This window comes from Symsagittifera roscoffensis, chromosome 1, assembly GCF_963678635.1.
Source record: "Symsagittifera roscoffensis chromosome 1, txSymRosc1.1, whole genome shotgun sequence".
NCBI classification, from domain to species: Eukaryota; Metazoa; Xenacoelomorpha; order Acoela; family Convolutidae; genus Symsagittifera; species Symsagittifera roscoffensis.
The window spans coordinates 55546335-55559354 of NC_087062.1; the positions used below are offsets into that span (position 1 = coordinate 55546335).

At 34.2% G+C, this 13020-nt stretch overlaps 1 protein-coding gene across 2 annotated transcripts in view; it reads right to left on the bottom strand.

The window, feature by feature from the left end:
* Positions 1-5669: 5669 nt before the first annotated feature.
* The window catches only part of LOC134856819 (gamma-aminobutyric acid receptor subunit delta-like), a 106536-nt gene continuing 99185 nt past the window's right edge, over positions 5670-13020 (bottom strand). For both annotated transcript variants that reach the window (XM_063873102.1, XM_063873101.1), the window contains one exon: positions 5670-6392. In XM_063873102.1, coding sequence (XP_063729172.1) covers positions 5807-6392 — 586 coding nt within the window. In that variant the 3' untranslated portion in view covers positions 5670-5806. The remainder of the gene's footprint in view (positions 6393-13020) is intronic.

Sequence of the window (13020 nt, forward strand, 5' to 3'; positions counted from 1 at the left end):
CCACAATAAATTCATCCAACCCCCCTACTCCTACACCCTCTTCAACTTATACTGAATCATTAGCACCATCATCCACATCAACTGAATCTTCACTCAACACTAATAGAGCTTACCGCACTTTTAAAAGAAAGTTCCCCAACCATCCTTTCCCAGCAAAACCAGGAACAGCCCGTGAATACATCAACCACCCCAAGCATACTAACACAAAAGAATTTTTAGCCATCACCTTACCCTCATTCCCACAATACACCTTAAACACCCCCCACGACACTAACGAAACACGCAACTTCGTAGATGAATACGTTTTAATGCCTACTCTCTCTTGGACCTCATATTATCATTTCACTAACCCTCTTTGCTTACCTTTATCTAACACTCACATTGATATAGAACGAAATACGGACATGCTATATCGACTCACTACACCACTAACACCTAGACAATTTACTTACGTTGGATATAAAAAATCACTAAAAACACACACTGCACCTAGAGCTAACGAATATACACTCGAATACTATGATCACAACATCATCAGAGCTAACCAAGATCAATTCTTAGACGACGATCGCTTCGCTAATCCACAAATTACCGAGAAATTTTTCATCAAGACACCATATACATTCACACTAAACATCTTCGACCGAAAGTTTGATCACATTATTTCAGAAGCACTAACAGACACACAAGCATACGAAAGTTTTAAAGAACGCTTCCAAATATTTTCACTAACCTTTCATTTCCTTGCACCACACGAAAGAGATTTACACTGCTCACACGATATTATGTTGCGCACTAAACAAACCCACACATATAGTTATTATCGCTTCATCCAAAATCACTTTGACCTACACACACCCTCTAGACAACCACACCATCGTTTTCAATTCATAAATTCCAAATACACTTCACCATTTTTCCTAAATTTCACATATTGTATTAAAGACACTAACCTCCATGGTATTCTTCGTAATTATGACCCCATAACCCAAATGTACATCTTCTGTCCCATCACCAAGACCTTCAACGCCGAAGAATCCCGACCCTTCCTTATCCCGCACGAGTTTGTACAACCCATAGAAATCCCAATTTTAGAATTCATCCACAACACTAAATTTAATCACAAATTATATAACTTAATCCAAAACACACCTTATGAGTTTGCAGTTGGCACTGAAGAACTAACCACTATCAAGGCACTTCAATTGCTTTGGCCACTGCTTCAAACTAAAAATATCATACGCATCTTAGCTAAACTACTAACAACTTCAGAACTAATTCACGACATCTTCCCCCACGGTTTTTTCCCCGACGACTAACAGGTAAGTATGAATTAAGTAAATATTACTAACTAATTATAGTATTATAAACTCACCATTCTTTATTCATGTTTTCTTTAGATTTTTAGCCTTCATCCGACGATCACCTACAAAAACCACAAAAGACAAATAAAAATCGCAAATTTCATCAAACAGATTTCAAAAATTCTATTAATCTCTTACACTTATAAATTTATAAATTTAATACCAAAGCAGTAAATTCATTTCTAAAATTTTCCCCCACAAGCAGTAAATCTAATAATGATGAAAATTTGTATCTTAATATTCCCCCATGACTAGCAGTAAATTTCTAAATTCTATGTAGTAAATTAAATAAATGCAAATGCAGTACTAACCTTTTGATATTTTCATTCATTCGCACAGAAATTCTATCCACACTCGCACAGCTCGCCCACAAAGAATTGTTTAAAATAATGAATTTCAGTTTCAAGTTTTCACACTCAACAACTCTAACATATAATAACATGTTTCAAACTTTCCTTTAACCCGGTTGGAAAGGAATCATATACTAAACAAAACTAACCAACGCAGCTTACTAAATACCACAAATCATAAAATAACAGCATGACTTAGAAAAAGAAATCAACGGTACCCAAACCGGATTAACCCAGTTTAAAACTGGATAATTTATTCTTTTGAAGACTATTATAAAGTCTAAGAAAGAAATAATAAAACACAAAAAAGTCGAAAGACAAACCCATACCACAAACAATTTGATTTTTGAAAAAAGGACACAACCAACAAAACATAAGTAAGACCACAACAAACCCAACATAAAACGTTGTCACATAACAGGACCCCTCACAAAAACCGCACGAAATCATACTCCCACTCCTGGCCTAACCCACCAGGAAGGACGTCCTGAGCATGCTCTATAGCCGGCCTAACCCACCGCGCTACATCCACGCTTTGTGACCACACCACTATTTTTAATAAGAGCTACTCAAGTGTGAGTAACTCTTCAAAATAACCGAACTAAAACAAAAAGCTTTTGTGAAAACAACTAACTAAAATCATTATTAAAAAATATTAAACTAATAAAAGTTTTATAAAATGTAAAATCACATGATGCAATACATAGATCAGAATACAACACCAAGGACGAACATCAAAAGACAAGACGACCCCACTACACTCGAGAGAGAATGACCAACTACAATCGATATGCCGCTCACAATCACAACTCAAAGGATTTAGAGTACGACTTGACCTCGCAGAAAAGGACTTCATTGAACTAGACCAATGACCACCTCGATGTTCAAGTATACGTACAGATCCGAGTAACCAGGCATCCCCTCCACGCACAATCTCCACGCCATTCCCAAACTAGATCATACACAAAAGAAGTTCTCCACGCAGAACAGAAAAACCTGACATAGCAAACCATTCTGAAATCAGATTTGAGTTTGTTGCAAAGACGTAGTCGTTGTCACTAGAAGACACAACGTCTTATGTCTCTAACTCCAGCTTCCTGGAACTTCCCTAACAAAAGAGGAGACGGAAGAAAATTATGATGTTCGCCAAAAACAAACGTCCATCATCCATCCTTCGAATTGCAGAAGAACTATTCTAAAAAACTCTGTAAAACCCGGATGGGTGGAACCTGATCTAAACTACATTTTATGATTGGATAAATTAAATGTTTTACCAATGTAAAGTATTTAATATTAACCAATCATGATCCATCTAACTAACAACCCACTTATTTGTAAGTGCTGAAGTTACTTGTAATTTCAGCACCAGAGAGATTTGAATTTAACTTAGAAATTAGTTGGACTCTCCCGAGCACTTCAGCAGCCGCAATAAACCAGTATACCCTAGATCTATTGAGCCTAGCAGAGACTAGTTAAACAACCTGAGACTAGATAGTATAAGAGTAAGATTAGGATCGGTATTAGACTAAGAAGTTGCACGAATCTATCCGGCCGAAAATAAGATAGCGTGACGAGCAGACGGTGTACCCTATCCGAAATTACTCTATGAGTTACACCTCGGTCCTAACTCATTAGGTTTCGTCGCAGTTTTTGTTTGATAATGCCAAAAAGTATTGAAGAAAAAACATTTGTTTGACAAGGTCTTTTGATTTTCTAAACTTGCTCAATGAAAATTTTTTTAAAAAAAATAATTTCAATTGATCGTTTTCAGAAGCGAATTAAGTTGATCGAAACTGAAATATTTTATTTCAGTGTTGACTCGAAAGTTAAAAAATTTTTTGAACCTCTGTATTTGGAACCTTTCCTCGCAAGATACAAACGAAAACCAGATCATACTATTTTTATGTTTTGAGTTTTAGGTTTATCAACAAGGTTTCCCGAATTTTTTCTTTTCCAAATGAATAATTCCAAATTTTTTGAGCACCTGTAACGCATTTTTGGAACATTTGAAATTGCATAGGATGGTTAATTAAGGTAACAAAAAGTAAACATATACCAAAGATACCTCTTTTAAGAGATACATTTTTGTTACTTCGCTTCAAATACTGAAAAAACATTTGCATAATCAACAAATTTAGAATCTGAAAGAATTTCACGAAAAAAAGTATCCGAGACCATTTGATACTGTCTGCATATGATTCGGCACACCAAAATTACGAGCTTGCTTTTCTTTTTGTATCGACTTTCAAAGAAAGTGAAGAATTTATATGAATGATGTGTTTTTTTAAACAGACTGATTTTAAAAGAGTTGATTCGATCCAAAAATGAATCAATCCAAAAATCTTTGAAATGGCCAAGCGAGTATGCTTGCACTAAACTAAACTACATATTGCTTTGCTGCTCAAACAATAATCGCTTTGATTGTTTCAATAGACAAATTAGTTATGTGTGGCAAATTATCCGAACTCTTAATCTTTCCAAATTGAATTGAGGCAAGCTAATTGGTCTTATTAATGTCTCATATTTATAACTTGAAGTTTGATGTTATCGACCTAATTTTTAAAAAATTATCAATTATATATCAAGTAAAGAATACCCGACCAATAAATGGGCAGTCGGAACATGCAGTGTTTTGCCCTGATACTAGCAATCTTGTTTCTCTTACTGGTCATTTTGTTTATCCTAACACTGATAAATGCCAAATGATTTCAGTTGTTTAACAACAACTCTCAACATTGCTGAATTTCGGAAAAATTGATTTTTGTTCCGACTTTCAAAGAAGATGACGGAATGTTTGTGCTCGGGTTGTTTTTTTTCAGATAAATTTCGACTTTTTAACTGGTCATTTCATTCTGAGGCCAAACTGTGCACTGGATAGGAGCACGGATTTTTGTTTTCTTTTTCATCTAAACTTATTGTTGTCTGAGCTTAAAATTAAAAAGACCTGTGATTATCTTTTGTAAAGTTATACAAGACTGCTCGTATCAGGGCGAAGCCCTGAATGTTCCGACTGCTTTTTAAGGTCTATGGAGCAGTAATAAAATGGAAAATTTAAATGTAATAAAGTAAAGTTAAAATTTTTTTTCTAAAAAGTTTGAGATTTTTTTGTGAAAACATCCCCCCACATGCCATATTTAGTACAAAGTGATAAATTTTGCTCCTATTAACAAATCAATTATGGCATTTAAGCTTCCTTGAACCAATTTGGAACGATTTTTAAGACGGATTGAATCTCGCTTATGCGTTAATAGCGCGAAATATGTCGCGCGTTAATTGTCCCAAATTGGCCAAAATGGCAATCTTTAAACCCTCATAACTTTACGAAAAATGATCACAGGTGAAATATCTTTTCAAATTTAAGCTCAGGACAACAATAGCTTTCGAATGATGTAAGAAAACTCCGTCAAAAATGGCTTGTTAAAAAGTCGAAATTTGTCTGAAGAAAAAAAAAACCCACCCCGAGCACAAATATTCCGTTACTTTCGTATCGAAAGTCGGAACAATAATTACATCAATTATATTAAAAAGAGAAGTTAATGTAATCGCATTCTGTTAAAGTCTGTTTAACTGAAGCAATATTTGAATTAGACAAGAATCTTGATATGATTTTGTTTGCCTACATTTGCTCTAGAAAACAACCTAGTACAATAAAACTCAATTGTCACCAATATTTGGTCACTACGAGTTTTTCTGATTTAATTTTTATCAGTGTACAGTGCTGGTTCATTATCTGCAATCATCTAGAAATCATAGCTTTAAATGAATTTATTTGAAAACTAGTGACTATTCTCTCTAAACTCGTATAATTGGAAAAATTTGTCGCTTGTTCATCAGTTACGCTCGTATACACGCAAACACAACGCTTGAAAGCCTAGAAATATGGTCAATTTAAGGTTTTCCCGCCGGGTTTGAAATGTTTTTCTTGTATTGCTCACTTTTACTTGTTTAAGAAAAATGAGAAAATTGGTAAATTAGCTGCTTTTGTGACAGAGCATTAACGCTACTACAAGAAACAATTACAGGTGAAAAAAAATCAAATAGGAATGAAATGAGTCTCGGATTGTACCAGAAGTTAAGTGCCATTGCTGTTCACTAAAGATTCCATGATATCACACACCAGTAGATGACGTTGAATATAAAAAATGAGGTGGGGAATATCCAACGTGCCATCATGTCTATCTTGGCTGATTTCATGCTTGTGGGGTCCGGTCCCGGTCGCCTGGTGGCAGCCCAAGACCGGTTGTTATAAAACTCACTTCGGTCGCTATTCATTGGAATCCCTTCCGCATTTTGGAAGTTTCCGTTGTTAGTCACGCGGTGATGGTTCGCCATGGGGCTGTGACTCTTGCAATTGGTGGATTCGTTATGGTAGTTCTGGACGCTGTTATTGTTTGTGAGTAACGTGACTCTTTCTTTCTCGGGTGGGTCGCAGTTGGAACAGTTGTGATGTACGATGCCACTTCCCCGCTCGTCGGTGTTTCGATTGAGGTAGCGACCGAATGGATTTCCGATATCTGAGGTGGTTCGGTAGTTGGACACTGTTGTTGCGGATGCATTGCGGAGGGCGGCCTTGTTGTAGGAGTTGAGTTCCCGCTGGTTCCAGTAGTCCGCTAGGGCAAACTCGAGGAGGGAGAGGATGACGAAGGAGAAGCAAACCCACACGTAGATGTCTATCGCACTAGAACGAAAGTACAAATTAAAGAAACCATTTGAGTAGAAGGCGAAATTATGAGACCGAGACTATGAGCTGTCAATCTGTGAGCCCTTCAGCTCATTAAAGAAACGCGACTGTTATCTAGTTGATACCTTCCGCGTTCGCAATCACTTTTGATTCACTCGCCTCAATCTTTTGAAGCACCAAAAAGTGACCAAAAATATTGTTAAGATCAAGCTACTGCAAATAAGCATCAAATAGGGTCGCAAGGGATATATCGTATTAAAGCTTTTAAGAAAAATTTTAAATCGTTGTCAAGGTCAAGAAAGAAAGTTTCGATATTTTGGGGATTTTAAATCATAAATATTTTTTCACAAACCTGTAAATTCAAAATAACCGCTTGGTTAAACATACCAGCTGCTACAAAATGGAATTATCATAATAAGTTAAGAATCGACAACTGCACCGGCATGTAAATGTAGAAAAACAATTTGTACAATTAAAAATGAATAAAACTATACTAATCTTAGAAGAAAAAAAATCTCGAATGAACTAATGGATCTGTCAATAGGATTTTTTTTTCGTGTATTTCTCTTAAAAAAACTTGAAGTTCAAATTTAATGAATCTTTATTGATTTTAATTATACAAACTGTATTTTTATATTTACATACCGGTGTAGTTGTCGATTCTTAACTTATTATGATAAATCCATTTTGTAGCAGCATGTATGTTTAACCAAGCGGTTATTTTGAGTTTACAGGTTTGTACAAAAATACATATGATTTAAAATCCCCTAAATATCGAATCTAAATTTTTTTTAGCTTTAGCTTTTACAACTATTGTTTACTACAGATTTCTTTCCCCAATTTGTCTTTAGAAATTTGTTTTGTTTTATTTGCTTTGTGAGTTTGTTTAGTTTCACAGGTACTCTGTTATAAATAAACTGCCTACCATTTTAGTTTTTCTCTTTATGTTTTTACTCATCAAACATTCTAGTCAAGCTATGCAGGGTAATGAAAAGTTCGGCTGGTAAAACCTTACACTTGAGTAGTAGATCTCGTGCATGATCATGTTGTCTGCGGAGATAGTACTTTTTGACTCTCCCAAAAAGTTTGTCTGTTTATTCTGTTAGTTTGAGACATGGATAGATTTTGAAAAAATACTGAACTGAAAGATAAATGTGACAAGACTAATGATCTGAAAAACATAATTCTTGTTTTTAATGGTACCATGTGTCCAGCGCAGTATATTGACTTATTTGTTTAAACACTTATCCAATTCAGCTTAAAAAGTAAAATGTTTGTCAACTAAAACTCCAAGATAACTGGCATTTTCCTTTGCGGGTATTGTTTGTTCTTTATAAATAATTTTTTCTAAAGTATTTTCTTCTCAAAGACAATAAGTTCCGTTTTGTCAACCAAAAGGAGAAGTTTGTTTTCATTCAAATATTCATGTACTTTTTCTAGTGTTTCGAGCCTTGAGGTTTTTAGGTCCTCAATTGAGTTTAATGTACATAAGATGTTGTATCATCTGTTAACTGCACTAAAATCATGTTCCTGTTGATTTGGTTTTTAAAATCACTTACATAAAGAATGAAAACCAATGGTTCCAAAACAGAAGCTTGTGGAACGCCATGATTAAGTGCTATTCAGTCAGAATAATGATTTGTGAGCTTTATACATTAAGGAGGGTTCTTGAAAAATCATTCAGCAGCTTTGATGCATTATTGGAAGAAATATACATATCAACTTTTTCAAAGGAGATTTCATGAGAAACAGAATTGAAAGCTTTAGCAAGATCTAGAAAAAGTGCACTTGTTTTTCTTGATTGATCCATGTTTTCACAAACCATTTCGCTAAAAATGATACTGCACCAGTCGCATTTTCGTTTTCCTGAAATTCAAATAGTCAGATGCTTAAAAACTAGTTTTGTTTGAAATATTCTATGATTCAGTTCAAAAGCTAGCGTTAAAAAACTTTTGAAAGCTTGTTTGTCCCGCAAATAGGCCTAAAATTTGATGCAACCTTTGTTTTAGCTTTTTTTAAAGACAGGGGTGATAAAAGCTTTTTTGAGAATTGAGGGAAACTGGTTTTGTTTTTTACTTTCGTTTTTTAGGAGTTGGAGGAGCCTTCCGATAGCAAGTTGCTGAAGGCGAAAAGCTTGTTTTCCCTTTGGCCCTGGAGATTTATTCAATGGTAACTTGTTTTTTGTAAATTCTTGTTCTTGTGATGCAATTTTTTTAGTTTTCGGGGTATATATTCACCATTAAAAATACCTAATTTTAAAAAACTTGATTTAAATGATTTGTTATTTCAGAAAAGTCTCTGATTTTTTTTTGGCCATCTTCCAGATCTTTTTTGCTAAGATTTACTGACTCTTGGTTACTTTTTTCCCCATTTTTTCGTTTATTTTTTTGAAATCCCATTGTTCTCTACTGTTGGAAAGCTGCTGAAAATTTTCCATGTGATATATTTTTAAACAATTGCCTTTTTTAGTTGAACAAATTTCTTACCTTTTTGTACTCTCTGTGCGCTACCTCACAACCAGTGTTTTTCCAAATATTCAAATAGCTTTGTTTAGTGTTTAACAGAGTCATCAAAGGTTTATTAAACCAAGTTTTTTTGATTTTGGTTATCAGTTTTTGATTTATTGTTTTTGTGCAATATGGAGCATGCGCACTTATAACTTTTTCAACAATAAGTCCAAAGGCCTCAGAGTTTTCTGATTGCGAGGATTTTTCAAAGATTTCTGACCAATCATAAACAGCGATTGAAGTTTTTTCAATTAAAATTATGCAAAACTCTTTTCTCGATTTCAATGATGTCATTTTTTGGTTTGCAAGAATATAATGTTTCATCTTCATATAGTGGTTTATGTTGAAAGACAATACGTACAAATTAACATAATTTATTTGGTTGTCGGAAAACGAAGTTTTTTCTTGAGCAAAACGAAAATGACTCAGAAAACTTTCTTTCAGCAGTCATGAGATCTTAACGATTATGCATTTTGAATGTTGAAGGAATCCAAATTTCAACACCTCATTTTAGGCCTGTGCATTTTGAGCATGGAAGATGAACAAAATTATGCCTTGAGTTAAAAAAGTATTTCCTACTGTTTTGTTGTTGAGCCACGTTTCTGTTGCTACAACTATTGTCTTCATTGAAACTTCACATTAAAAAAATGACAAAACCTTATTATCTGTTTTGTACGCTACTGAAAATTATCAACCGAAATTTGACTGTGTTAGATTGCCTTTCAGTTCTCAAAAACTGTTCTTAAGATAATAGTTCTTGCAGGTCATGAAAGTTAACAAGATTCTCTTCATTGTATCCTGAGAGGACTAATTTGAAATTTTTACGATACGCAAAAAACTTATGTTAAAATAAAACAAAATTATATACAGATTTAAATAAGACTGGTATTTGATTGTGTTAGTGTCCTTTAGCCGAAGAACGTTTGAGTAGCTATAGTTTTGCAAAAAAGGTTGTTTTTGTTGTTCAACTCCTGAAATAAAACCACAAAAAAAAAGAAAAAAGCGGCGAAAAATGCAAACTCATCAACTGACAGTAAAAACTGAAAATCAAGCGTCCTTTGGTTTGCGAAATGTTTTCCGCGCTTTTATTTCAGCATTGAAAATGCTTAGGCCGTTATTAGAAAAACAGCTACTTAGGTTTCCACTAGTAATTGAAAACCACTAGCCTTTGGTTGCACTCCGCTGAAACAAATGTTAGTAGGTATTAGATTAGTTTTCACACACTCAACTTTTGACCAGCGAAATGTACCATCCATTTCCAAACACATATTTTCCAGAGCATCGTTGAAGATGTTTATTTCAGTGTTGTTTTGATTTCTGCCTAAAGAACCGTTTTTCACAGAAGTTATATTGCATACTGCAACTCTATGAGGCTCAAATTTTCTCAGCAGTTTGGAGAAATTTTTCACAAGAATTTTTTCGGGTTAGTCCCCCATCAAAGAATTATGTCCGACATTCATAACAAGCGTTTCAACTTTTGTTCGATAAGCATATATGTCAACAAAATTATTTAAGTAATTTATAGTAGCCAATGAATAAGAATGTATTGCGGTTAGTAGCCCAATGTCCTGTTGGTTAATTTTTTGCTATGAGTTGTCCATTTTTTTGAGGTTTTTTGCAAACTGAGGGACGATTTGGGCTGAAACTTATCATTGAAATGTTGAAATGTTGGATACTCTTCTTGCTGTTTTTGTTCTAGTAATTTGTCAATTAATTTTTCAGTTTGTTTTCAGAAAAATTATACATCTTTTTCCAGTCTTGTGATAGCTTACTGGTGATGTTATAGCTTCTGTTGTTGTTGTAGACGCGATTCTTGTAGTTGCACTTGCGTTTTCAAAATGGTTTCTTCATGGACTAGCTTCTGATTTCTTTCTTCCTCTAGCATTTTCTGTAATTTTTTAGCCTCTAGAAGTAGGTCTGCTTTGTTCATGTTTGCTAGGCAAGCCATGGTTTTGTTGAGTTACCATTTTTTGTTGTTTCAAATTTTTTTGAACTGAAATCAACCAGCAGCATTTTTTTTGCTCGTCAATATATGTATAAAAAAATCTCACATTTATTTGATTTGTAAGCTTTATATCATCAGAATGTATTCTATAACCTCCGGGTTATATAAGCAAACTTACATGTTTGTCAAAAAAAACCTTTTTGTGTGAAGAGTGAAAAAGTTCAGTCTTTCTTTGTCGAGTTATTTTTCTTAGCAACGCCGCGTTGAAAGTAAATTAGTTACATTTGGGCTACTTAAGCTAAAACTAAAAAACTTAGAGAAACTGGCATATTTTTTGAACCCATATCCCCGCTAATAACAAAAACAAGCGGAAATCAAGTTTAGAAAATCCAATCAGATATTTTTGAAAAACTTGATTCGAGATTTTATAAAAATAAGACTGGTATTTGATTGTGTTATTTTCCTGTAATGGACGAACGTTTAAGTAAATAACGTTTTGCAAAAACGGGTTGTTTTGTTGTTCAATTCCTGAACTAAAACCACAAAAAAATGAAAAAGCGGCAAAAAAGGCAAATTCATCAACTGACAGTCAAAATTGTGAGTCAAACGTCCTCTGGTTTGCGAATTGTGTTCCAAGGTTTAATTTCAGCATTGATAATTGTTCGACCGTTTTTAAAAAAATAGCCTCTTATATTTCCACTAGTAGTTGAAACCCACTGGCTTCTGGGTGCACTCCGCTGAAACAAACGTTAGTAGGTGTTAGATTAGTATTCACACACTCAACTTTTGACCAGTGAAATGTACCATCCATTTCCAAACACCTGTTTTCCAGAGCATCATTGAAGATGTTTATTTCAGTGTTGTTTTGATTTCTGCCAAACGAACCGTTTTTCACAGAAGTTATTTAGCAAATTGCAACTCTATGAGGCTTGAAATTTTTAATGGATTTCTCAGCAGTTTGCCGAAATTGTTCACAAGATTTTTTTCCGGTTAGGCCCCCATCAAAAGAATTATGTCCGACATTCATAAGAAGCGTTTCAAATTTTGTTCCATAAGTATATATGTCAACAATACTATTTACGTCATTTATAATAGCCAATGAATATGAATGTATTGCGTCTAGTAGCCCAATATCCTGTTGAATAATTTTTCGCTATGAGTTGTGCGATATTATGGAGTTTTTTGCAAACCGAGGGACAAGTTTGGGCTGGACTTTGTCATTGAATTGTTGAAATGTCACATACTCTTTTTGTTGTTTTTGTTCTAGTAATTTGTCAATTAATTTTTCAGTTTGTTTTCAGAAAAATTATACATCTTTTTCCAGTCTTGTGATAGCTTACTGGTGATGTTATAGCTTCTGTTGTTGTAGACGCGATTCTTGTAGTTGCACTTGCGTTTTCAAAATGGTTTCTTCATGGACTAGCTTCTGATTTCTTTCTTCCTCTAGCATTTTCTGTAATTTTTTAGCCTCTAGAAGTAGGTCTGCTTTGTTCATGTTTGCTAGGCAAGCCATGGTTTTGTTGAGTTACCATTTTTTGTTGTTTCAAATTTTTGTCTAATTGAAACCAACCGTCAGCTTTTTTTTGCTCGTCAATTTATGTATAAATAAATCTCACATTTACCTTATAGTTAATTATTATAATATTGAGTAGAAGCCAGTCTTGATTGACTTAATCTTATTTGTTGATTTGTAAACTTTATATCATCAGCATGTATTCAATAACCTCCGGGTTTTATAAGCAAACTTACATGTTTGTCAAAGAAAATCTCTTTTGTGTGAAGAGTGAAAAAGTTCAGTCTTTTTTCGTCGAGTTGATTTTCTTAGCAACGCCGCGTTGAGAGTAAAATGGTTACGTTTGGGGTACTTAAGCTACAGCTAAAAGGCCGAGAGAAACTAGCATATTTTTTGAATCCCTTTCCCCGCCCATAATAAAAACAAGCGGAAAATAATTTTAGAAAAACCAACCAGATATTTTTGAAATTTTGATTCAGGATTTTAGTATTTGAAAATCATTTGTACGAAGCTGGATGTAGTAAGAACAATCTAAGCATTTTACACAGCAACCGGTAGTTCTTGTTTTTTTTCCCTGCCTGTGTCAGTTACTTTTTGGCACAGTTATTAATTCAGAACTGCACATTTTCGGGAGAACTGCATCATTTAAGAGTTCTGTAG